This window comes from Panicum hallii, chromosome 5 (assembly GCF_002211085.1).
Source record: "Panicum hallii strain FIL2 chromosome 5, PHallii_v3.1, whole genome shotgun sequence".
Classification (NCBI taxonomy): domain Eukaryota; kingdom Viridiplantae; phylum Streptophyta; class Magnoliopsida; order Poales; family Poaceae; genus Panicum; species Panicum hallii.
The window spans coordinates 713934-738385 of record NC_038046.1 but is presented as its reverse complement, the minus strand read 5'-3'; the positions used below and the strand labels follow the sequence as shown (position 1 = coordinate 738385).

Here is a 24452-nt window from a genome sequence, read left to right as displayed (position 1 = left end):
CTGTGTAACCGTGGTTGAATCGGGCGGTGACCTGACAGACCAATGAGTTGTTCCGTTTAAAGTACGCTAAGCTTCTGTCGCTTGCCTAAGCGATGTCTAGCGCGCTTGAGCCGGAATAATTCAGGCGGTTCTGCCACACTTACGTACTGCCACATCAGCCAAGGGGGGTAAATTGGACCAAGTTGATAGTTTTTGGTAGTCAACTAGATTTATCAAAAAATAGTTACAAAATATTATTTTCTTAGAAAACATATGCAATTAAAACTCCTAAATCTGGTTCCTTAGAAAAAAATATGAAAAAGCAGTTTCATACTTCTTTGTAAAATCACGCTCTATCTTCAGTTCCTAGTTAGAAGTTATTAGATCTTTCAAAAATACTTTGATTAAAATCATTTTTATTTTCAAATTAAAATTAAGCGTTTTTAACCGAAGTCAACTTCAACTCGGCTCGTTTAGACCACTTACAATAAATAACAAAACCAATTTTTAGCGGAAAAATTAAAGTATGACTATAGGATCTCAATAATTTTTAACTGGACACTATAAATAGAGCATGATTTTAGAAAAAAATAAAACTAGTTCATATATTTGTGAGCTAAAATAAATTTTCGGAGACTAATCCAAATTTTAGGATTTTTAATTACATATACTTTCTAAGAAAAATATTTTATAATATTTTTGATAAAGTTCAACAGTTTATCTCCCGTGATCGACGTGGCTCGATATGATGTTATATTGATAAAATCATCTTTTAAATAAACTGCACGGTTTCAATAGTTGGGCCTGTACGATGTGGGGAAAGAAACCAGCAACCTACTACTTCTTTTCTCTTCATCTCCCACGCGGCCACGCCTTCTCTCTCCCTCACTCTCTCCCTCTCTCTCGGCTTTCTTTCCCAGCGGCGACGACCGGGGTGCTCCGACGGCAGGGCGAGTGGCGCCGCGCTTGGCAGTTCTTCGTCGGGCGCTTCGACGGACGACAAGGGTATGTCCGCCCATTTTCTTCCCTTCCCTTCCCTTCCGTTCCCTTCCCTTCCTTTCTGCTGTGCGAAATCGAACACCCAAAGCCCTAACTTCTACTTGTATTCGGATCTGACCATGTATTTTACCTACTAACTTTGATTTTCTTTCTTTTGCAAAAAATACCCCTGCCCTATGAGGCTAACACCATATGATCAGTCATCAGTTCATCACTCGTCTGTTTGGAATTGGAGTTAGAATCTAATTACTAGTATCAAATCCATTTCCTAGGATCCAAACAGGCCCTAAGAGTTATTTGCTCCGGGATATAGATAGGTCTGTTACAGTTTATGAATAGTCAAATCGAAATTTCCTTCAGATATTTAACACTTAAGCTAATTTTTGGAGGGGCCACGGCCCCCTCTGCTTTTGTGCAAAGCTCTGTTACTGGATAGCAATCTCTGAATCAATTGATGGAGCGCGTGAGGAGGGCTGCGCATGCCGGTTCTTGGTACACGAACAATGGTACTTACCTTCCAGACTCCACAATAACAATTTCACAATTCTTTTGTCATGTTGCTTTTTGGATGCTGCTTGTTTCGCTTGTTTGATCTTATTCAAGACTTATTACATGGTTGATGTAGTTTCAATTCTGATCATTGTACCTGGCCATATAGGTATGAAAGGTATTGGTGCCTCTAACTGTTACTGTATACATGACAAAAAGATGTTACTGTATAAGCTGTGGCTGCATAATTTGCTTAATTATACTACATAATCACTACATGGTGGTGATACATGGAGTACCAGCCTACCAGGCAACTGATTTTCTTAACTTCCAGGACATCAATAACTGATGCATGCAGTCCATTGTGTTTTGCTCTTGATTAATCATATTTATAACAAAGTGAAATTCATCATGTAGCATTTGCGCTCTGTATTCTTTTCAATGCAGATGTCAATAGGTAACAAACTTCAATGGATATCAACAATGATTACTATTTCTTGTTTTTCTTAAGTATTCAATTTTACTATTTTTGGTTTCCATCTCCTAAAATCTAAGTACTGCTTGACGTTCAAAATTAGCCAGGAAGCTGGAAGAGGAACTTGATGGTTGGCTTGGGGCAGCTGGTCTAACTAAATCTCCTGATGTTAGGGCAGTAATTGCACCGTAAGTTGGTGTTTATTGTAGGATGTTGGATTTATGCTGATTACTGTTCTGTTGTAACATGCTTTACTTGCCACTACAGCCACGCTGGCTATTCATACTCAGGGCGCTGTGCAGCTTATGCCTTCGGCAGCATTGATCCGACTAACATGTGAGTTATCTAACACATCTCCATAGTTTTCTCTCAACATTTCCAGATCCAAAGCAAATCAATGTACACGTTGATTTAATCAGTGCTCGATATCATGGATTTTTTTTTTGATATCTATGTGAAAGCTAGTCTTAATTCAACACATTAGTGGTCCTTCATTTAGGTGAAAACAAATGTCATAAAAATGCAAACAGTATAAATGACATTATTTTGCTGTTTTTTCCATGTATTTACTTCGTTCTACCCTCACCAAAAAATATACTCCATAGAGGCATAGACTCTTATTGAATCATTCATCCTAGCAACTTTCAATTTTCAAAACATGCTCTTAATCGATCATTATAACTATTTCTCTTCAAATGCTCCCTATTAACCATATAGTCATGTTTTTCCTCTGCGTGCGTTTCAGTTCTCGGGTGTTTCTGCTTGGCCCTTCTCATCACTACTACACTCCAAAATGTGCTCTAACCAGGGCTACTGTCTATTGCACCCCAATCGGTGATTTGCCAGTAGATCAGGAAGGTGGATATTGACTCAATCTGTATGTTTGAAAATTTTCAGCCAAGTTCTGAACTACGTGCTGTACAATTTTACATAAACAATCAACTAGTAGTTAAGGGTGCTATGTTTTGCCAATGGTATCTTGTGCAGAGTGTTATTTGCATATTTCTTTTCTACTATTATTGATGTCTGATTCTAATATGGATGCAATATGGTCAGTATTAGAGGGGTTGTAGAACTACATTGTCCACATAATCCTGGGGTGCATTAGTCTTAATCACATCTAGTCATCAATATGCATAATGATACATCTCTAGATATTTCTCTGATATGGCCAGTAGGTGTTGCTTGAGCCTTTTGCAACCTTGAACAGATTAGTTAGCCCACACTGTTAATTCACCCTAATTATGCATGATGAGTTTGCCTTTCCAATGAGGCCGTTCCACCTCTTTGCGAACATTTTATTACATTATTACACTAATTTTCCTGATACTGAGGAGCTGCTGCATGAAAAAGCTTGGATTTAATATATTCTATCTTTACCGATTTCCAACTTTCCAGTCATCGAGGAACTCAGCGCCACAGGACAATTTGAATATATGGATCTTAGCGTGGACGAAGCTGAACATAGCATGGAAATGCATTTGCCCTACCTTTCTAAAGTCTTCCAAGGGTAAATAATTTGTTAATATGTTTGTACCCATTTAGTATTTTTTTAACCATTCTCATCTTTACACATTTTCTCTTTTTCTATGTTGATTTGACAGACATACTGTAAAAGTTGTCCCTATCCTTGTTGGGGCACTTAGCTCCCAAAATGAAGCCATGTATGGACAGCTGCTCTCTAAATATGTCGATGATCCAACTAACTTTTTTTCTGTGTCGTCAGACTTCTGTCATTGGGGATCCCGGTAAGTGATTAGCGTTTGTGTGTCTGCTTTCTCATGTTTCTTGCTTGCATTGTCATGGGGAAAAATTATGTATTCTGTACATCTTGAGTGCATTTCATGCATGTCTAAGTCATACGACATGTGAGGAACTGGGGACGTACTGTTTGACTGTCCCACAGAAACCACCACTCCATTCCCCGGCCACTTCATATCTGATGAATCGGGAGAGAGCAGTTGCTACTGTTGTCCTTGCCACTTTTGTTAGCAATTTGGAAGATAAGGGCTAAGGGAGTGGCCCCATTGTGAATAGTGATGTCAAGATGATGACGTGGTGCTGGTGTCTAACGATTAGATTCGAAATTCACAAGAAATTGATGAGAAATGAGAAAAATGGGTCAGGAGGGATAACATAGGATACTTTGGCTTAAACTTGTGGAGATCTTCCCAAAAATCGTCATCAGGTGCTATATATCTTTTACCATGAAGAGGTTGCAAAATGGTGCTATGGTTGGAAGTACATGTAAGTTAGTCATGAGCCCTTGACCTCTTTACTTCGGATCAACTACAGTTTGGTGCTCGTGCACCAGTCATGTACTCATGTGCCTGACCAAACAAGTCTTCTTAAAGATGAGTTACACAGCTATAGAACTACTTTCTTTTTGAGTGCAAATCTGAATTTCAATAGATGTCAGGAGACACGGGTTTCGTTTAGCACAAAACATGGTATTAAGATCTGCATTTATCTGGTCCTATCAGTAAAAGCCCCAATTGCTAGAGTAAAATATTAATTCATATTTCCAGTAGTCCAATACTCATGTTGTTGAAGCCTTTACGCTTACAATAAGTTGTTATAAAAATCTCAGGGCAACAAGGATAACTAGGGTAATTTCACAATGGAAGTAGAAAATTGAGAGGACCGAGAAAAGGGCTAAGGAATATAGATAGAATGGGGGAGGAGGAAACCCTTTGCAATTTTCTTTGATGTGCTTTCCTCTTACAAGCTTCCCCTATTTAAGTTCCAAAGGTATGGCTCTTGCACCAAGCCTCATTGAAACACAACCCAAGCATTCCCACTTTACTCTTACTTTAATCGTCCACACTTGTTTCTTGCTGCACAGCACTGTCTGCTGCACCTAGCGCAACAGTGCTCTTCCCTTGAGATGCAGCTTGTCCCCAATCTGCTGCTACAAAAATTTTTTAGACAGTGCACAATAATGCCTTATTCTCAAATAACCATGAGAAATCTACCTCATCTTGATCTGTAAATAACCTCTCTTTACCAAACAATGGTTCAGTGTAGCCCTTTACCTTGTCTGTAGGTCTAGGGGAGTAGGGGTGGTATGCTAAACTAAGCTGTAATTTGGCGTCGAGAGAGTTGAGACTAGCGAGTATTGTCTTGATCTTAGACAAAGGCACTCATTGTGACTTAATAATACATCCATTGCATTCGGAGGGCCCAGCCATAATGATCATGACATCATGTTATTTACCTCTTTTAGCATATGAATATTTCTTTGTTTTATCATCTGGTCTGGTAAACAGAAATAAATTTATTGATCTCAATTCATTCTGGCATCAGGTTTAGTTATACATACTATGACAAGAAACATGGTGCCATTCATAAATCTATTGAGGCCTTGGACCGTATGGGCATGGAGATCATAGAGACTGGTGATCCTGATGCGTTCAAAGCATACCTGCGGGAGTATGAGAACACCATATGCGGACGCCACCCCATCAGTGTTTTCCTTCATGTAAACGACTTTCTTGGCGATGTTTGTTATTGATTTATCTTTCATTTTACTATGTTCCTCATCCACCCACCGTGCATCAAATTTTCTTCGCAGATGTTGAAACATTGCTCAACAAAGATTAAGATTGGCTTTGTTCGCTATGAGCAGTCGAGCCAGTGCAAGAGCATGAGGGACAGCAGTGTGAGCTATGCATCGGCAGCAGCGAAGGTTGATGCATCAGGGGAAGAAGAGAAGAAAAATTGACTCGTGTGATGTAGCCGCAGAACCTTGGCGCAACATGTGTGATTTGGTTTGCCACTGGGCCTGTCTTATCAAACTTTGTAGCATCGGCTTGATGCCAGTTTGGAATAGCAGGCCCTGGTTAAATGGCAAATATATCGCCAGAAAAACTGGGAGACTAGACAATCAATAAAACTCCTGTTTGGGGTTTTGTTTCTGAGTGCCTACATTACTACTACTCTTTGAATATATATATATTGCTCCATCCTTGTGATTTATCTAATCTGCTATGTTGCTTCAGCCGGCGTCTTAACATAACAGGTGGTTCATTCCCGGGTTGGGCATGTGCACAAGTTGAATGTTGAGCGTAGTGTTAATAAGCTGAATGAGCACAATTTATTAGCATAAATGGAAATTAGTTTGCATACCTCCACTGACATTTGCCATCGACGATCGGAAAAGGGAAACCGTGTGCTGTAGACTGTTAACTACGGACGCTGCTGGTTTTGTATGGTCAAATAACACTTGAATTAATGCATTTGGATTATTTTATATTAATTTGAAGGGGCGTCGTGGACATAATATACTCGTTCGTGTTGTTTATGCATGCCTGGCCAACAAGGAGTTATGTTGTGCTTTCTGGAGATTATTATTGAAGATTAAGCTACCTATTTAATTTGTTTCTGGCCAACAAGGAGTGTTTGACTTGATATAGGCAGGCTTGGTAGTTTTTACACGCAAATACGGTGCTCTGCCCTCGCTGACGCGATGCAACAGGAAGCACCGCCAATGCAAGTTGAGCTCTAAACTGTCCGGACCCACCGGATGATATATGTACAGTGAAACTGGCTGATGGGGTGTTAAACCAAGCTGCTACTTGAAGTACTCCTTCTATTTTTATTTACATGGCGTATTAGGTTTGTTTTAAGTCAAATTCAAGTAACTTTGATCAAATTTGTAGAAAAATATAGCAACAACTGTACTACCTAATATATGCACTGTCAAAATATATTTCATGGTGAATTTAATGAAAAATTTGGTATTATAAATGTTATTATTTTTTCTATAAATTTGGTTAAATATAATTTAGAACAGATATAATACGGTATAAAAATGAAAACGGACGGAGTAGGTACTGATGTCTCGAGTCTTTGCACACTCTCTCTCTGTCTGTGCGCTGCGGTACACCGTGGCTGGCATTCACTCGCAGGTTGGCAAGGGCTCGCCTGGGAGAGTCACTGACAGCCCTAGCCCACAGACAGTTAGGTCCACTGGCCGGGCCCGGGCCCACCGCAAGCCAACTAACTGCCTCTGCTCCTCCATCGCAGCACGCGACGACCCTTCTCCTCTCCTCTTGTCCTGTGCCGAAATTTGAGTCTTGCCTTCGACTCCATTTCAAACCCCCCGCCGCCTCCATCGCCAAGCCCCCTGCTGCCGCCCCGCGTCCCTCCCAAGTCCCACTCCTCCTCCTCCGGGGATCGCCGCAGCCTGCGGAGGGCGATGGCTACTCGTTCCGCGTCTCGGCCCCGACGCCCGCTCCGCCACGCGCCTTCGCCGCCCCCTCCGGCCGTTGCGAACGGGAAGGCGGCGTCCAAGCCCATGTCTCCTGTCCACCCATCGTAAGTAGGCGCCGCACGCTCACCCCCAATCATATCAAATCATTCCTCTGATTCGCTGATCGCGGCTCTCATGCACGCGCAGGTTGGACAGGACTGTGAAGAAGCTGCGGCTGACGCGGGCGCTCACCCTCCCGGAGGCCACCGCCGTGTCGGAGGCGTGCCGCAGGATGGCGGCCAGGCGCGTCGACGCCGCCCTGCTCACCGACGCAAATGGGATGCTCTCGGGCATCCTCACGGCCGAGGTGAGAATCGGGCACTTGGAAAAGGAGGTGCCATCTGTAGCCTGCTTTGGTGGAAAGGGGACGCAAACAAATTGGGGGGGGGGGGGGGTTGAATTATTTTGCTGCCTTTCACGTTTCTAAATATTAGAGCCCCGGTCAAGGTCATGACTCATGATGAATTCATTCGCATGCCAAGTTTACTGAAACATCTCATTCTTCTCAGGAAGCTGGCAATGATATACAATTAGCTTTTAGAAACAAAAAAAGGGGGAAACATCTGGATCGTGTTGTTCTTTGTTCATGATCAAGCTATCTACGAGGATCAATATTCATCGGGAAATTGTATCTGCCCTTTGGTGTAGGACATTGCGGGAAGGGTCATAGCTGAGGGTCTCAAGCCTGAAGAAACTAGTGTGGTGAAGGTGATGACGCGGAACCCAGTTTTTGTTATGTCCAATTCATCCGCCATTGACGCACTGCAGAAGATGGTTCAAGGTTCCCCTGTTATTTATTTTTCACTATTCACAATATCAGCATCCACTCTTAGTTTCATATGTGGTCATAATCTCACTGAGACTGTTGTGCTGAGCACGGTAGTACCTAGAACCACTGCATATTAGCTTCTGCGCAATAAATTGCACTTCTAGAATTATATACCAGCGGTTGCATAATAAAATTCACCAATTAGAACTAAAACAAAATGCGTTTACAGATGGAGCGGATGTAGCAGAGAAAAAGTTCTAGACTTGTAGTAGAGCATCAACGGGTAGAGTCAAACAAATAAACTAAACTGGGTACAACTATTTTCTTTTCGCTCTTGGAATTTCGCAATTTGAACGGTCTATTGTTTCAGAACGTCTATGCAAAGAAAATCTACATGAATATGTCATTACCACTGGATATTTGGATTGCATTTGGGAAATGTGAAGTGTGTAAAGCTTTAGATCATCTGTGCCAGAAAATTGATGAATCGTCTCTTTGGTGTCATGGCTTTTAAGCACAGGTAAATTTAGGCATCTTCCTGTAGTGGAACGTGGTGAAGTCGTTGCCATGTTGGACATTACAAAGTTCCTTTATGATGCGATTTCAAGGATGGAGATGGCTGCAGAACAAGGCAGTGCAATAGCAGCTGCTATGGAAGGGGTCGAGAGGCAATGGGGAACTGACTTTCCAGGTTTATTTTCTGTGACTCCTTGCTTCAAGACCAAACTAGTGTACTAACAAAATGATGCTGTATTTTTAATTCCTTAGGGCCACATGCATTCATGGAATCTCTTCGAGAACAGATGTTCAAGCCTTCCTTGTCAACTATCATAACTGAAAATAGAAGGTACATTTCGTACTGCCTGGAAAATCTATGATATCAAAAATTATTCTCACTGGATTTTCCCAACGTTTCCTGTATTCTAGTGTTCCAGTGGTATCTCCTTCTGATCCGGTAACTCTAACCGCCAAAAAGATGAGAGAACACCAAGTTAACTCGGTGGTTGTCATGACAGGGAACATGTTACTAGGAATTTTCACGTATGTTTCTTTTTTGCAAAAAAATTTATGCTATTGATTATTCAGTGTTGATAGTAGGATGTGGAATTGCCACTTTCTAGTATGTTATTCAATTTGATAGTGATTATCTCAATCTGTATGGACCTTCTTCAGTTCCAAGGATCTGGTTTTGCGAGTAGTGGCACAGAATTTACCCCCAGAGACAACTCTTGTAGAAAAGGTACACATACAAATTGAATCGTTCATATGTATTTCTATTATCCTTTTCTTTACTCTCTTTTTTTTCACAATTTGTTTGCAAATATTTGTGTATTTCTGAAGGCTATGACTGCAAACCCAGAATGTGCTACATTGGACACATCAATCCTTGATGCTCTACATTCAATGCAAGATGGGAAATTTCTGCATATTCCTGTTGTAGACAAAAGCAAGTACAGCATTGTAACAGCAAACTAGCACTCCCTTTTAAGTGTATATCTAACTTGAGCCTTTGGATAGATGGACAGATTATTGCCTGTTTGGATGCTCTACAGTTAACCCATGCAACAATCTCGATGGTGAGGACCAAAATTTTCTTGCTGCCATGCTATACTTTACATTTCTTTGTTAATTGTTATGGTAATGTCTATTATGTGAACAGAACTGACATTTCAAGAGAGAATGAAATAAATTAAGCTTAACGTGACAAAACTAAATTTAGTTTTGTGAAATTGAGATCTGAAGTGCTTTGATAAACTTCTACTTTGTATAAGCAGCCACTTTATTTGTTATCAGTTTATCACTATGTAATCCTTGTCTTTTGTTTCAATTAGGTTGAGGGAGCCTCTGGAGCAAATGATGTGGCAAATAGTATGATGCAGAAGTTCTGGGATTCTGCTCTTGCCATGCATCCTGCAGAGGAATTTGATGCTCGTAGGTTGATCCTTTTCAACTTGCCCTTTTGCTTTACATTTACAAAAGTTCCATTCTCAGTATTTTTTTTCTTAAAGTTGTGCAGTGATGAGTCTCGAGTAGTGGCATCAGAAAGTGCTGAGGGGAAACATATACATCCTCCTCATGTTAACAGTTCGTTCTGTTTCAAAATTGAGGATAAAAAAGGGCGCACGCACAGATTCAGTTGTGGTTAGGGCTCATTGCTCTTTACTGATTGTTCTTTGCTGACGATGTATTATAAAGTTGTGCTTATCTGCTTTCTTTTCTGTCTGCACGCAGTTTCCGAAAGCTTAAATGAGCTTGTGTCTGCTGTGGCGTACAGATTAGGAACGGATAATGACAAGTCGACCATTAAGCTTTTGGTAAGGGGTGAATTCTTAACTTGGAAGCACAAATTGCTAGTACAACGGCATCTAGGTATTCAATATGGTGATGTTGATTTATTGGTAAAAGAAAGAAAGAAAAATAATCTGTACTGATCTGGACCTGATTTGCTGTTTCAGTCTGAAGATATTTCACTATCTGTTCTTTTCAGTAGTTTCAGACTGCCTTTATGTAGGTAATGGTTTTGTGAAGCGACGAACAAGCCAAAACTCGTCTCTCGCAGAGCTAGAGCTGGAATGATGGAAATTTAGGATCTATATATAGGATTATTTTTTTAACCTAAAATATGACTGTTACGCTCTCACTTGTTGAACAGTATGACGATGATGAAGGTGATAGAGTTGTCCTGACAACGGACAGTGACCTGACTGCAGCAATTGAGCACGCCAAATCAGCGGGGTGGAAGGTAACTGTAGTAATTCTCTTCCTGTCTGCTTACTGAACCTTAGCTACACAGTGCAGATCTTCAGAGTTTGCATTGCTGTTTCAGGTTCTGAGACTGCACATGGACGAGGCCGAGGCCAGGACGGAATCCGCCGTGTCGCGTGCGGATCCATCGACCGCGCAGCGAGGGCAGTCGGCTCTCCGGTTCGGCATCGTGGCTGGCGCTGCTGCGCTCGTCGGCATCGCCGTAATCGTCTACCTGAAGCGCTCTCAGCTGTGACTCCAGACTTTAGGTGCTCACCTCCACACTGCACAGTACAGATTAACGTACACTTGTGTGTCCACCACCAGTGAAACACAGCGGGCTGTTTACCGTATACCGTATACATACATGGAGATACACTCGAGTCACACAACAACACAAGGGGTATTTTTCTTTTCTCCTCCTCCACCCGTGTCAAGCAAGTACAATAGAAGAAAAATCTGAGGGTGCAAATAGGAATGTTGTTTTAAAATAATTTTACCCCTTTCCTACACCATCCATTTTTTGGTGCTTTGTGCAACAGGGTGTTTTAAAATAAGCAAGTCAGGACACCATGGCATCTTTTGTGTACTACTACTCTGTAAGTAAGTGCAACAAAAAGAAGCTAGGCGTATATATATGTGGTGCTTTGTGTCTGGAAATCTGAACGGAAAATCGCCATAGCTGCTGATGTTTAGGCTGAGTCCATTGGTGGATAGGTGCTGATGTTTAGGCTGAGTCCAGTGGTGGGGGAGATATCTCCCCGCCACATCAGTTTTCACCCTCACTCTCACCCTACCCCTCTAATGCACAGGCTATAGTGCCAGCTCTCACTTCTCTCTCCTCCACGTCAGCTTTTTTTTTCCAGATTCAATTATTTCAACCTCCGCATGGACCAATAGAAACGCGCCATGTCACTTCCGTCCCACCCCTCTCGCCCGACGCCAGCGCGCCGCCTCGCTCCCGCCCGTCTCCCACCCCCGCGCGCCTGCCAACGTGGGCGAAAGCGGAGCCATAGCGCCCGCTCCTGCCCGGCGGGATCCATCATGCCATCTCTCTCCCACTCGACCGCCTTCCGCCCGCCTCCCACCTACCCCACGCTGATAGAGGGGCAGTACCGCCCCCGTTGGCACCAGCCTTAGTGCTGAGTCTGTTTGGGCTTTTACACATGTTGGCGCGCGCTAACAGTCGTACGCACGGAGTATTCAGGCTGAGGCAAGTGAAGAGTAGAGCTCGTGCTATCTAGCCTACTTCAAGTCAGTGAAGAGCCGACAGTACGTAACGTGTCAGAGCTGATGGATTGGATAGGATCGGAAGCTGGAAGAAGCTAGTAGCAGCAATCCATCAAAGAGGCGTAGCAACGGATAGGATCGCGACCAAAACCCAAGAGGAAGCAGCAGCAGCATGGTGATGACGGGGCAGAGCGCGATGGCCTGCCGTGATACGTGCTCGCCCGCTGGGCACGGGGGCGGTGTACGTGTGGCCCCTCGCCGGAGCTCACGTGTCCACCTTGACTTGACCCACGCCCCCCCAAATCCGGAGCTCATCCATCCTCTTTCGCTTCCGCCTGTCCCCTCACCAGATCACCCGCTACTCTGCTAGTGGTGGGTACTACCTGTCTGTCTGTCTTACCTCTTGGGGAAACGAGCCGGAGATCAACAGCTCCGTCCATCGTCGGCTCGTCGCCGCATCGAGATCGACCGCCCGCTCCAGCTCACCTCATCTTCTCCTCGTTCATGGTTATCTGCTGCGCTGCGCCGTGCGTTCAAATTCAGAGAGAACCTAGCTAGCTTAGCTACCCGACAGAGCGTGCAGGACGACAGAGGCGTCGCCATGGCTCGATCTGGCGCACGGTGACTAGCAGCTGAGCCAGGCAGAAGGCATGGTTGTGGCCTGGGGCTGCTGTTTCTTGCTCGCGGCCTGCGCGCGCGCGCTCCGGCGGCTGCTCCAGCTCCCCGCGCTCCTCTGCTGCGAGGCTATGGTGTGGGCGCTGAGCTTCCTCGCCTTCCCGCTCCGGATGCTCACCGCCGTCGACAGAGAAAGAAAGGTGATAGTGATAGATGGGTGTCTTTAATTAGCCTTTTCTTTAATTGTGAGGCATCAGTGAAGATTAAGATTGGTGGTCTCGACCACTTCATGGTTTGCATTTGCCAATCGTTTGTCTGTTTGTTTCAGTTGGGCGGGCTGATTGGGGAGATGCAGGCCCAGATGGATGACTTGGTGTGGGTTAACAGGGAGCTGGAGGAGAAGCTGCAGGCGGCGCTCAGGGAGCAGGAGGCCATGGACGCGCTTCTTGACGAGATGGAGGACGAGAACGAGGACGCCTTTGCCAGGATCCATGCCCTCGAGACCCAGGTAGCTGCATACTCTACAACAATCATGCCTGTCATTCTCTTGCGTGCATGCTAGTCGTCGCGATTCATTGGAGTGGAGCTCTCTTATTGGCAGCTCAAGGCGCTGAGGCAGGAGAACATGCGGCTGAACGAGCACAAGGGGAAGTCCATGTGGGACAAGCCGCCGCCAGCGGCGGCTCGTCATGGCAGCAACAAGGCATCGGAGCCTGAGAAGAAACCGACGAGGATCCCGCGGGGAGAGGAAGAAGCTGTGGCGACGACACAGGACGCCGCCGCCTCCTTGAAAGTGAAATCCGCCGACCCCGCGTCGGTCCTGGCTCTGACGACCGCACCGGCCGCGGGCGACGAGCAGCAGGCGGCTAAAGTGGCCGCGTGTCGCCGGAGCCTGTTCAGCCTGGGCATGTCGCTGGCGGTGGGCGCGGTGGCGTGGTCGGCGGACGCGCCGTGCCTGCCGCTGCTGGCGGGGCTCTTCGCCGTGGTGGGCGTGTCCATGCGTACCGTGTCGCGGTGCTGCGCCGCGCTGCGCAGGGGCGGGCCCGCCGCCGACGCCGTGGCGCTGCTGAGCCTCAACTGGTTCCTCCTCGGCGCACTCACCTCGCCCATGCTGCCCGGCGTCGCGCACGCCGTCGGCCCGCGCGCCGGCCGCGTCCTCGGCCCCGCGCTCACGTGGCTCGCCGCGGCGGCGCCCGCCTGACGGCGACCCAAGCAGGCAGAGCGGCAGCAGCATGCCGTGCCATGACGCCCGTTCTATTGTTGTTGAGATACTGGTTTCTGTACGCTGTGCCTGTAACGTGCTACACGTATACAACAGTGTGGTTTATCCGAGTTACCTCGCCGTTTTTACTCATCGGCACCATGAACACGAAGCTAGCTGAAACGGAAAGCCATTCAAATTCAGGAGACAGACGAATGTCGCTTCCAGATGACTGCTGCATTCTTGCCGCTATCCATCTCGGACTCGGAACCTCCCCTTCCTAGTTCCAATCCAAAAATGGGTTTGACAATCTGTCTCTGTCTCTAGGACAGTTCCATCCAATGCCAACTTCTTTCTTCTAAAAATCTCACTGTGTTAAATTTTCACAAAGATTCTTACAGAATAGAGAAGATTAAAACGATGGAGAATATAGTAGTTGGAGATAGATCCAAACCTCAGGGCTGACCAGTTGTCAATGAGTATTGTGTTAATGTAGTAACATTTGTTCACAATTGAATTTTCCTAACGGAGACTTTGGTTCTCTGAATTAGCAAACCACAAGAAAGTGACTGAAAAAGAGCCAGACAAACCCCCGGGCCTCTGCTACTTCGGAATATCTGCCATTTCTCATATGAACATGTCTCCGTAGCTGGTAGTATGATTATACATGCTTCGGCAGAGTGACATTCGCTGAATCTTTACATAAAAGGGTGAAAAAGAAGAAGAGGAGGAAAAACAGATCAATCTCAGATTACAATTGCATCCCGTGATGCCGTCGCTAGTGTACAGTGTTGACATCAGACAATGACGTTGCCCATCATTCTCTGAACCAGCCTTCCTTCCCAGAATGTTCCAATGCATAGCATCCTCCGGCAAATTTTCAACTGCGCAGAGACGCACGCCTAGGTAATAACTGTGGGTATGAATCCAACAGCTAATTCTGGCCATCGTCTTGCTAAGAAATGCGACGAGAAAGAGACTACAGATGAAGAAATAAACCGGCCGGCTATGATCCACTCTCAGCTTGGTTACTGAATGGTAACCGGTCGGAGCCCCTCTCAACTGCATCCCTCCACAATCGGTACCGGATTCCGAGCTTGTCATAGGATACCGGCCAGTTCCAGACGTTGGCTCCATTGATCATTCGTTCTTGCTGCCCAAGAACAAGCCGTAGGTCCTCATTCAAGACCTGCACAAGATCACCCAGGATCAGAAATCAGAGTTGTAGGAACAATTATTGAAAATTACTCTAGGTGCATTCTGATTTAGTCTGCACAAGAAAAGTATTGATTAATACTTTCCAATTTAGATCTACCAGTCCCTGTATCATAGTCATATCCTGTATAGTATAGATAGCAATGCAGAAAAGATAACCACTGCTAGTGTGAGGCACAAGCTGAGGGAAAAGATTAGTATCTATCAAAGCACAAGACTTACCTTCTCGGCGAAATGTGACCACAGTAGGTGCATGAACGGTATGTGCTTCAGCCAGGGAGCGAAGTCTAGCGACATCCGGTACAGCAGCCTAGTTTTATTCCTAGATGAGGGCAAGCAAACATGGAGTTGGTGAAGATGTGTCGAACATTGTTGGGTGCTCTTCCCTTCTAGCTTTCCTGGCTTCGAGATGCCGATGGTCGACAAAACCATGCATGGTGGTCGGAACTCCATATCGATGGGGTAAGGATCCCAGTACCCTTGGAGCCCAGATGCAGGTGTTAAGAACTTCACCAAGCTGACAGAAACAACCCAATATCAGCATGTTGATTTGCACATATAATATCACCACGACAATCAGAGCTCATATTCATCCATCAGTTTTCAGAAAGGTATATAAATATACCTTGGAACACTCCAACCCTTGGCAAAGGTGGATGTATGTGTAAAAGGAGCATGGGCAAGGTCCAACAGATTGTCAAGGAGAAGGCCATGCTCAACAGGTAGCTCCATCACTATCTGTAGAATGAATCAAGAACATCGTTACAACATAAGAAACTTGCATAACAATACAGTCACTGGAGCATAATAGGATTTCCTTTTACCTCTGCGTGAACTGTGAATCCTGAAGGAGGTAGCAGAGAAGGGATGGTGGCCTTTGGTGGATCATCACCAGGCCAGATCCAAACCATTCCTTCCTGCTCAAAGCATGGCAATGACTGGATGCGCACATTGAGCATCTTTGTTGATGGCATTTTCTCACATTTTCCATCGGTCGAGTACTCCCAACCTGAAGGTTACAATAAATCCCAAACATTAAGCACACATCAACCTTATTTTTTTTTTACTATTATGAGGATAATGCACTGACAGAACAATTGTCTTTCTTCGTCAGAAGATATCCATGTACTTTTTAAGTTTGTAGAAGTACAGGATCCAATACGTTGACCTTTAAGAGACAATATTGTGCTTTACAAGCATAGCTAACTAAATGTCACTTTTAATTCAGACAAGTCGGGCAGGATAAGCACTTGGAAAACAAGGTAACCTTTGACATTAGTATTCAAATTGCAAAACCAGCAAAAGCATGTCGAAAGATGAAGGTAAAACCTATTTTCATGTATTCAAGTTTAGAATTCGAAGTTACTGACTCTCAATTCTTACCATGGTAAGGGCACTGGATTCTACCCTCATTCACTGAACCAAGATGAAGGGGGCAAGCTCTGTGAGCACATGTGTTCTGAACACATCCAGGCCTTCCATCTTTTCCACGGAATATCACCCACTGCTCCTCGAAACAATCTATTGGTACCTGATAATACACATATGAGCCCATCAAGTAAGCACACGCTTTGTAATTCCAAGCTCTGACTTTGTAATGGCTTGAAACATTCAGTGCTTTACCATTGTGTCATCTTTCAGATCACTGGAGAAGGCAACTGGGTACCAGAAGTTCCTCAAGCTGGGATTGTAGGGCTTCACTGGACCGGACACGTTCAGACTCCTAGGCGGCTGTTTCTTAGTTCGGACATGGGTGGTGGATGATGTACTTGGAACTACGGAAGTGGACTCGGCTGTGGATGTACTAGAGGCTCCATCCGGCAATAGCCTGTCATTTACCAGGGTCTCCATATGTGCTAACTTGTCGAGCGCAGATGATACTCTTGCTTCCGATAAATGAACCTGCATCAGATACGTAAAACATCAGGTACCAGCTGGTGGCATTGAATGTTTCCGTATGATTTCTTCCAGTAGCATACCTGATTGTGAGCTTTTTCCAGTTCCTCCTGTAACTCGTCAAGCTCTTTCCTCAAGGTTCCAATCGACTTGAATTCCCTTGCTAAAGGATTGAGAACCTCTACCACCTGCATTTCAGTTTTAGCAACGCACCATGGCACGGTCAGTGTTCGTCCACCACTATTTCAAGCTCAAAACAATTGGCAAAAGCTGCACCTTTTTATGCATAACTTTATGACTACCAATCAGTTCATGAATACTGAATATTTGATATTCAGCAAGTGCATACTGAAACAAAACCTGTCTCTGAACTTAGCGCCACCGAAACTGTGTTTGGTACCTTGTTGTGGAGAACCATGATGGTGAGGAGATCCTGCCGCGCCCTCCAATCGCAGTACTGGATGTCGAATCTGACAACCTCCAGAGCCTCGTTCACATCCAAGAACTTGCCCTTCTTGATTGGGACCCTCGGCCCGGGGTCATCGACATGGAACAGGGCCTCCAGGTTGTTGTTCTTCGCGAATTCAGCTCCATCTTCCCTGAGCACCGCATACACCTTGATTCCGCCATAGCGACCAACGCCCTGCGCAGAAACATCATTATACTTCAAGAGCTAGCTGGATTAATGTCCCCTATTCGCCAGAAACCTAGCGCTGAAGAACTCAGCCATTAGCAGAGATTGCCAACTCCATCCACGATTTTGACACAACGAAATAAGAATTCAAGGAGAAGCAGAAAAGAAAAATCCGGACCGGAAACGAAGAGCAAAAGGATAAAGAGCTCACCTTTCTGGAGAAGCACGTGAAGGAAGGCTTAATGAGCAAGTGCGGCATCAAAGACAGAGAAGCCACCGTGTTCATGGAGATGGACGACGCCTCCGCCGCGATTGAGCAGGGTTGAAGAGAGAGAAAAGAAAAACGAAAAATAAGATGGTTATGCCTAAACTTTTTTCGAAAAATGATTTTTCGCGTCTGAAGTGGGCTTGTCGATAAGAGGCCCGAGCTACTCGCGATCTCCATGAGCCTCACACGTGCTGCCACGTGTGATCCGGCACAAGGCTCGCGCTCTGATGTGGCGGCCTCGAGCACCAAGGGTTGGGAGCCCAGACTTTTTGCACCTACAAATCTACGGCAACAGTACCGTGACCCGGATTGGCAATTGCCATTCTGAACCCTTAGCTTTGTAAGAATCAAATAAAGATCTCTTTAGAACTACTATTAATCGTAGAAATTTTGAATGATTCAATCCTATAAGAATAAAGAATTGTACCCTATGAAATTCCTCATAATTCCGATGGGATATGAAATTCCTCATAATTCCGATGGGATGCATGAACCCATAGAACTTTTAGAGGAAAGCTAACAAGTAAAAACTTTTCTTTATGTTTGTATCTCTTTTCAAATTTTCGTATTTTTCTGTGTTGTAAATCAAAATGCTACTTTAGAAACTTTCCTGCATTTTGAGTTCATGTAGGATTGTCAGTGTTGTGCAACTCCAATTCTGTATTTTTCCTATTCCTATGTCTTGTTTAAACCCATTCCTTCATTTTTTAAATCATGTGTTCCAAAGAGGCCATAGAGCTTGCTGAAATTTGTTTCTAAGCTACTTTTGTAATGGCCAAGACCATGATTTTTCTATACGGAATTTTGGATGCATGTGGCATTGGCACTATACCACCATCCATAGGGTTGACCTGTATAATTGTATGGTTCTAAAAGGATGTTTCAGATGAGTTGGCTTTGTCTTGAGTTTGCTCAAGCCTAGCATTGCCCATAGAGTATGAATTCCAGAGAACACAACTAGGTAAGGGTGATATGTTGAGATATGTATGCGTATGTTTATAGGGTGAGTACTTGTGGGTAGAGTTTAGATGTTTGTATTGCGTTTTGCAAAACACACACACACACGGTGGACATACACGTGTGATACTGATGCCGTCTTATATTATCACTTTTGTGCCTAATATTTCCTTATAAGCAGAAAAGGTGAAATAGTGCTTATAAGGAATGCTCTAAGCAAATCCAAAACGATATATTCTAGTTAGCGTTTGGCAAACGGAATTCAAATAAGTTGTTTGAAGATGAAGTCAATATTTGAATTTGAGAGGAAAGCAGGGTTGATACGGCGAAAGAGGTTTTGCCAGCGTAAACGATAGGTTGGGATAAGAGGCCGGTTGCGTTTTCGTCGGGACGCGCCGACGTGGCAGCGGGTGGGAGGAGATACATGTGGCGAGATATTTTTTGGCTTTTGCGCTCGATAGTTTCTGGCCATCAGTTTTTCGTAGGAGTTCCCCGCTCCCGCACGCTGCTCTTGCTTGCAGCTGCTGCTACGTTCCCTGTAGAAGAATCGAATCCCATGATACGCTGCTCTTGCTTGCCGACGATGCAGGATCCATTATTATTATTATTATTATTATTATTATTATTATTATTATTATTATTATTATTATTATTATTATTATTATTATTATTATTATTATTATTATTATTATTATTATTATTATTATTATTATTATTATTATTATTATTATTATTATTATTATTATTATTATTATTATTATTATTATTATTATATAATTAATAATGGTGCAAAAATGGCCTCTAAGAAGAAAAAATAAAATAAGACGATTCAGCGAATTGAAAGAGAAAGATGCAATGGAATACAGTTAAACTAAGAGGATAAAATAGGCACCTCCTTCATCCTTTGCCTCTCTTTCTGCATGCAGAAGCCTTTAGGCAGCATGAACTATCAATTATATTTTATATCTATATAAGTAAAGGAGGCTTCCAAGAGCAGTGACCACTGGTGGCAGCCGCGTTGCAAAAGTTCAATAAATTAGAGAAAATGGTATGGAAAATAAATTGTCAACGATGTAGGTGGTAATTATGCCAAGTAAATCTTAGTGATGGCAAATTTGCGAAGCCCACTGTTTACGGTGGTGAAAATCCAAATTTCTCGGTCCAACCTTGGTCTATCTATATCAACCAAAAGAGGCAACAAGGAATGGAGATACGCTTATGATCCTTGGTCGAACAATGAAGGATACTCTTATCAACATCTTTTACAAATGAACTACAGGGCTCTTTCTTTTAGCCACATCCTAATGGCCTGAGTATAGGAGTTTAGCATCCCCACAGAGTTAAGACACATGTAGGTATTATAACCACCATTGTCCTAGTACATGAGTATATCATCTTGGTAAAAACGGGAAAGGTGGGAAAGAGAGAGTTTCAGCACTCATTTATTATTACTATGCACAATATTTTGTAAATGTTCTCTACAACACTGTCAGGCACCATGATCAGCAGCGATGAAACTCATCTGTGGTGATGAATTTCCAAGTAAAGGATGTGCACTGCCTTCTTTTCCTTACATGTGTGCAAAATGCTAGATGTATATTCACTGTTCAGATGATGTTGAAACAACAGCATAGTTGCAATTGACATCGACTGTATTCCCAACCTTGGAACGACTTTCTTTCACAGTAATCAACCCAATCTTCCACTTCTGGAGTAAACTTACCCTGAATTACAGGGAAAAAGCAAAACAAGTCACACTTGAACAGAGATGTAAACCTATATATACTAGGACAGATGATGCATATCCACGTTACACTCTCAGGTCTCAGTGCAAGTACACTCATTAAGTTATCATGGTAGCTACCTAAGATAAATGCAGAAACCAACATTTAAATAGAGCACTGACAGGGTCACAAGGCAGATTTGAATTACAGACAAAACAAAACTATTGCAAAGGCTGCAGTTCTGCAGTGTTATTGGGAATAGAAGTTGTGCTCATATAAGAACATATAGTATAGCTAACAGTAGGGCCAGAAATAGATTTCTTGAAACAAACAAAGTTCCACCTTTTAATTAATGCATAGACTAAACGGTTCAACTGGTTGAATCATGAGCATATGTTCTCAGCTGATGCATTTAATATAGACTAAACAATGTTGTCATTAAACAAGCAGCGCAGAAGCATACCTTTCTGGCTCAATAGTCCTTTTGGCAAGCATCAGAGCCAAGAAAACAGGTACCATGGCAGCACATAGATGCTTAAGAGAATGACCACTAACAATCTGATGAGTCCACCTATAGATAGGTTTGTCAGCAGCCTCTTCTACTTTAGCAAGGAGGTAGAATCCTGAAATTTTTTATTGACAAATCAGAACAAATAGATAACGTAGGTTGCAGTAGATCATTAGTAAATTATGCTTATATGAAATGCCTAAAAGTCAGCAATACATGTATTTGTTTTGAGTGGACAGCTAGCTGTTCTACAAAAATCCAGATGACAACATTTTTGGGGAAAAGAAATGGATTCTATTCTCATATACATGATCAGGGGGGAAGAAAAATATAACACCCCTGCTGAGAGCCTGACTGCCTGAGAGCAATTGAAGAATTCACTACATTGCAAATACCATGATTTGCTCCACCCACATATAAAGTCCTAACCTTTTTCTTAAATATAATGTCCAAAAGAACATATATCAAATTTACATTGAGCAACAATCTCACAAACCTGCTGCCCACAACCAGTAGCTTGAATGTGTATACATCGGCGGAATTACTATAGCCATTACAGGTATAGCAATGCACGGAACAAACTGAACTACTGCATACGGGCGTAGATCGTCAAAGTAACTGCATACAGTAAAGACAGTGGAAATGGAGGGATTGAAAGCAAAATGGAACTGAAAAGAAGAATATTTGAACACTTGAGATAACTTGCCTCCAATAAAGGATGCTCAGGGCACCAGCAATCACAAGTGGTGCTAGGGACTTTGCTCCTGCTCTTTCATCAACTCTTTCGATGATGAAAATGGCCATGATCGAGGTGAAAGCAATCGTCATCTGGACAAACAAGGTAATATGTCAACATTCACCACATTAAAAATGTACAGAACATAAGTAAGGACAAAGGTTGTGCAATGATTCCCATTAGGTCTCCCCACTAGGAAATTATGTAAACACAAGTCTACGGGCGAGTATCAGCTAACAGATCCTAGTTAAGTCAGAGACATGATCTTTCCGTCATTTCTTTGCCAAATCCCCTTGATTCTCCTACATCATGTAATCAACATCAATGTTGAATCAACATTGTGGTGCTCTTTAGGACTGCAGACAGGTATAAACTACGGGGGTCTATGAGATCCATGGCATATATACAGTAAAACCAACAAAAGCTCACCGGCAATCTGTCCCAAACTAGGGTGGCATCATTCGGGTTGAGATGGTAATAGGAAGAACCAAAAGCAACAGCAGTGACACCAGCAAAGAACAGCGTCCAACTCCAAAGCTCCCCCTGTGAGCTGCGAGCAGGATTTACCATCAGAGTGCTTAGAATCTTAAATAGGATGAGAAGAACGAACAGACTTATATGAGCGGTGTCCATTCAGCACCTGAGCCTGAAGTAATCTTTGTAATGGCACAGGATGAGGCCTGTGACACCCACAAAAAAGAAGGGGATGTTTGAAATCACATTCAACGTGTTGGGGATACCTGCAAAATTAGAAGAGGCTCGTTATCAGCAAGACTAGTAGTGGTGTACAAGTTTGTTCCCAGTTTATGAATCGAAGAAACAAGTGGCAAAAGTGGTCGGTCACACTGGGAATTCCTAGCTAGGCTGGTATAGTAAAGGCCAGAGGGCAGAGGGAGAGCGGCGATTGAGGCGCGGCGCGGGGGTGTCCGTCAACTGAAGCTTGGGTACCTAGGAAGAGGGTGCGCTGGTCGGCGAAGTCGTGGTAGTCCTCGTTCTGCGGGATGGCGGGCGTGACCAGCATGAGGACGACGAAGATGACGGCCGCCACCGCCCAGGCCAGCCACTTCTTCTTCCTGCTGGCGTCCATGGCGGCGCCTCTGCTTGGCTGGTGCGCGGGTGGGTGGATCGGGGGAGGCCTCGCCGGCGGTGGGGCGGGGGCGCGCGGATCGGCGACTCGGCGTGGAGATTTGGATGGAATTCTTTTTTCTTGTTTGGGTTGCTCGCTTCGCTTCGCTGGCGCGGCTTCACCTTGGCACTTGCACTTGCGGAAGTCGTCCCTCCCGACTCGACTCGACTCCTGGTGGCCGCCCTACTCTACTCTACTGGTGCTATTCTTCAACTTCCTTCCTCCTCAAGCACTTTTTCTTGTTGATTTTTCTTTCCAAAATACTAGTAAAATCCTAGGAGGCGTTGAAGTGTTGCTATTCGATCCCAGTGCATCATCGTGCGCATGAGATCCGCGTGGAACACAGTCAAGAACTCGAGTCACGTTCGCTTGGTTCTGTTTCGCAAAAAATAAAATCGGAAGGGAAAAAAATGGTTTCTGAGATGAGTTTGAACAGAATTCGAATCCAAGAAAATTAAAACCCGATCACAACGACAAAGGTTTGGTTCTGGTTGCGGTTGGGCTGAAACTGAAGAAAAGACTGTAGAAGAAAGAGTCCATAACGAACAGGAGCAGTGTTTGCTCTGCTTTCCTACCGCGGACCAACACAACTCCGACGTCTCTTGTCTTGCTCCCCGGACGCTTCATATAATCAACCGCAACACCACGGCACGCCGCCCTCGCCGCGCGTGCTTTCCTCGCTCTCAACGCCGTCTCGCCGTGTCCCTCCAACACCACGACACGATGTCGTCCACGTTCAACGGCGACGAGCTCGCCCCCTTCTTCGGCTTCATCGGCGCCTCCTCCGCGCTCGTCTTCTCCTGTAAGACTGTCTGCCGATTCTGCTCCCACATTGCTGACTGCTTCGTCATAATTGGTGCTTTCTAATTGGTAATGCAGGCATGGGTGCGGCGTACGGCACGGCCAAGAGCGGCGTCGGGGTGGCGCACATGGGCGTCATGCGCCCGGAGCTGGTCACCAAGTCCATCGTCCCCGTCGTCATGGCCGGCGTGCTCGGCATCTACGGCCTCATCGTCGCCGTCATCATCACCTCCAGCATCAACCCCGTCGCCAAGCCATACTACCTCTTCGACGGCTACTCGCACCTCGCCTCCGGGATCTCCTGCGGCCTCTCCTGCCTCGCCGCCGGCATGGCCATCGGCATCGTCGGCGACGCCGGAGTCAGGGCCAACGCGCAGCAGCCCAAGCTGTTCGTGGGCATGATCCTCATCCTAATCTTCGCCGAAGCTCTTGGACTCTACGGTCTCATCGTTGGAATCATACTCTCCTCGCGCGCGGGCCAATCTCGTGCAAATTAGACTCAGTTCTTCCCAACAATGCATCCCTCGACACGCTGTTTTTCTTTATCCCTGTACTCTAAAACTCTCTTACTATAGGTTTGTGATTTGATGGAATCGAAACTTCTGCGTATAGAATTTGTAATGATTTAATGCAGAGATGATCTCTACTTTAGAACGAAGGTGGTTTATTTTCCTTTCTCTTTTATCTCTTCCTTTTCTTCTAATAAAATAAATAAATAAATCAAGTATTGGCATCAAGTAATGTGGGTTAGCTTAAATAAAAATACGAAGAAAAACATCTATATAAGCAATAAGATATGTGCCTCATCTCCATCCTCCTCCGTCTACTATA

General features: G+C 44.4%; 6 protein-coding genes across 7 annotated transcripts; 4 read left to right on the top strand and 2 right to left on the bottom strand.

The window, feature by feature from the left end:
* Positions 1 to 845: 845 nt before the first annotated feature.
* LOC112894173 (protein MEMO1) lies at positions 846 to 5918 on the top strand. Of its 2 annotated transcripts, XM_025961799.1 has the most exons (10): positions 914 to 984; positions 1251 to 1295; positions 1399 to 1484; positions 2046 to 2130; positions 2210 to 2278; positions 2688 to 2800; positions 3341 to 3452; positions 3547 to 3690; positions 5249 to 5423; positions 5517 to 5918. In XM_025961799.1, exons 3-10 carry the CDS (start codon positions 1433 to 1435, stop codon positions 5664 to 5666), a joined length of 900 nt encoding a protein of 299 aa, XP_025817584.1. In that variant the 5' UTR covers positions 914 to 984; positions 1251 to 1295; positions 1399 to 1432; the 3' UTR covers positions 5667 to 5918. The 2 variants fall into 2 exon arrangements, with proteins under 2 accessions (XP_025817583.1, XP_025817584.1); XM_025961798.1 differs by lacking the exon at positions 1251 to 1295 and having other exon boundaries at positions 846 to 984.
* Positions 5919 to 6986: 1068 nt separating this feature from the next.
* LOC112895730 (CBS domain-containing protein CBSCBSPB3-like) lies at positions 6987 to 11405 on the top strand. Its single transcript, XM_025963726.1, has 14 exons — positions 6987 to 7261; positions 7344 to 7503; positions 7845 to 7977; positions 8486 to 8656; positions 8734 to 8812; positions 8893 to 9006; positions 9139 to 9205; positions 9307 to 9412; positions 9484 to 9542; positions 9798 to 9901; positions 9983 to 10107; positions 10198 to 10280; positions 10619 to 10708; positions 10793 to 11405. Exons 1-14 carry the CDS (start codon positions 7143 to 7145, stop codon positions 10964 to 10966), a joined length of 1584 nt encoding a protein of 527 aa, XP_025819511.1. The 5' UTR covers positions 6987 to 7142; the 3' UTR covers positions 10967 to 11405.
* An 846-nt stretch (positions 11406 to 12251) lies between these two features.
* Positions 12252 to 13964, top strand: LOC112893076. Its single transcript, XM_025960236.1, has 3 exons — positions 12252 to 12755; positions 12884 to 13063; positions 13157 to 13964. Exons 1-3 carry the CDS (start codon positions 12591 to 12593, stop codon positions 13754 to 13756), a joined length of 945 nt encoding a protein of 314 aa, XP_025816021.1. The 5' UTR covers positions 12252 to 12590; the 3' UTR covers positions 13757 to 13964.
* Positions 13965 to 14351: 387 nt separating this feature from the next.
* LOC112893075 (chlorophyllide a oxygenase, chloroplastic) lies at positions 14352 to 17891 on the bottom strand. Its single transcript, XM_025960235.1, has 9 exons — positions 17713 to 17891; positions 17268 to 17510; positions 16951 to 17055; positions 16595 to 16873; positions 16355 to 16502; positions 15796 to 15980; positions 15597 to 15709; positions 15194 to 15488; positions 14352 to 14945 (listed from the first exon to the last, which is right to left on the bottom strand). The coding sequence occupies exons 1-9, from the start codon at positions 17785 to 17787 to the stop codon at positions 14763 to 14765; spliced, it is 1626 nt and encodes a 541-aa protein (XP_025816020.1). The 5' UTR covers positions 17788 to 17891; the 3' UTR covers positions 14352 to 14762.
* Positions 17892 to 19945: 2054 nt separating this feature from the next.
* Positions 19946 to 23191, bottom strand: LOC112894914. Its single transcript, XM_025962757.1, has 7 exons — positions 22643 to 23191; positions 22335 to 22434; positions 22124 to 22244; positions 21665 to 21786; positions 21455 to 21576; positions 20914 to 21073; positions 19946 to 20450 (listed from the first exon to the last, which is right to left on the bottom strand). The coding sequence occupies exons 1-7, from the start codon at positions 22779 to 22781 to the stop codon at positions 20327 to 20329; spliced, it is 888 nt and encodes a 295-aa protein (XP_025818542.1). The 5' UTR covers positions 22782 to 23191; the 3' UTR covers positions 19946 to 20326.
* A 7-nt stretch (positions 23192 to 23198) lies between these two features.
* Positions 23199 to 24222, top strand: LOC112894915 (V-type proton ATPase 16 kDa proteolipid subunit-like). Its single transcript, XM_025962758.1, has 2 exons — positions 23199 to 23622; positions 23700 to 24222. The coding sequence occupies exons 1-2, from the start codon at positions 23544 to 23546 to the stop codon at positions 24116 to 24118; spliced, it is 498 nt and encodes a 165-aa protein (XP_025818543.1). The 5' UTR covers positions 23199 to 23543; the 3' UTR covers positions 24119 to 24222.
* The last annotated feature ends 230 nt before the right edge of the window (positions 24223 to 24452 follow it).

Excerpts from the sequence above, each read along its gene's own strand:
- LOC112893076 (XM_025960236.1), top strand. The coding sequence starts at position 12,591 with ATGGTTGTGGCCTGGGGCTGCTGTTTCTTGCTCGCGGCCTGCGCGCGC. Across the intron at positions 12,756-12,883 it reads CCGTCGACAGAGAAAGAAAG|TTGGGCGGGCTGATTGGGGA; the intron begins GTGATAGTGATA and ends TGTTTGTTTCAG. Across the intron at positions 13,064-13,156 it reads TCCATGCCCTCGAGACCCAG|CTCAAGGCGCTGAGGCAGGA; the intron begins GTAGCTGCATAC and ends TCTTATTGGCAG.
- LOC112894915 (XM_025962758.1), top strand. The coding sequence starts at position 23,544 with ATGTCGTCCACGTTCAACGGCGACGAGCTCGCCCCCTTCTTCGGCTTC. Across the intron at positions 23,623-23,699 it reads CTCCGCGCTCGTCTTCTCCT|GCATGGGTGCGGCGTACGGC; the intron begins GTAAGACTGTCT and ends TTGGTAATGCAG.
- LOC112895730 (XM_025963726.1), top strand. The coding sequence starts at position 7,143 with ATGGCTACTCGTTCCGCGTCTCGGCCCCGACGCCCGCTCCGCCACGCG. Across the intron at positions 7,262-7,343 it reads ATGTCTCCTGTCCACCCATC|GTTGGACAGGACTGTGAAGA; the intron begins GTAAGTAGGCGC and ends ATGCACGCGCAG. Across the intron at positions 8,813-8,892 it reads ATCATAACTGAAAATAGAAG|TGTTCCAGTGGTATCTCCTT; the intron begins GTACATTTCGTA and ends CCTGTATTCTAG.
- LOC112894914 (XM_025962757.1), bottom strand. The coding sequence starts at position 22,781 with ATGGACGCCAGCAGGAAGAAGAAGTGGCTGGCCTGGGCGGTGGCGGCC. Across the intron at positions 21,787-22,123 it reads TAGTTTGGGACAGATTGCCG|ATGACGATTGCTTTCACCTC; the intron begins GTGAGCTTTTGT and ends TTGTTTGTCCAG. Across the intron at positions 21,074-21,454 it reads CTACTGGTTGTGGGCAGCAG|GATTCTACCTCCTTGCTAAA; the intron begins GTTTGTGAGATT and ends AAAAAATTTCAG.
- LOC112893075 (XM_025960235.1), bottom strand. The coding sequence starts at position 17,787 with ATGAACACGGTGGCTTCTCTGTCTTTGATGCCGCACTTGCTCATTAAG. Across the intron at positions 15,489-15,596 it reads AAGGGTTGGAGTGTTCCAAG|CTTGGTGAAGTTCTTAACAC; the intron begins GTATATTTATAT and ends TGTTTCTGTCAG. Across the intron at positions 14,946-15,193 it reads GGTCACATTTCGCCGAGAAG|GTCTTGAATGAGGACCTACG; the intron begins GTAAGTCTTGTG and ends GATCTTGTGCAG.
- LOC112894173 (XM_025961798.1), top strand. The coding sequence starts at position 1,433 with ATGGAGCGCGTGAGGAGGGCTGCGCATGCCGGTTCTTGGTACACGAAC. Across the intron at positions 2,131-2,209 it reads GTTAGGGCAGTAATTGCACC|CCACGCTGGCTATTCATACT; the intron begins GTAAGTTGGTGT and ends TTGCCACTACAG. Across the intron at positions 5,424-5,516 it reads CCATCAGTGTTTTCCTTCAT|ATGTTGAAACATTGCTCAAC; the intron begins GTAAACGACTTT and ends TTTTCTTCGCAG.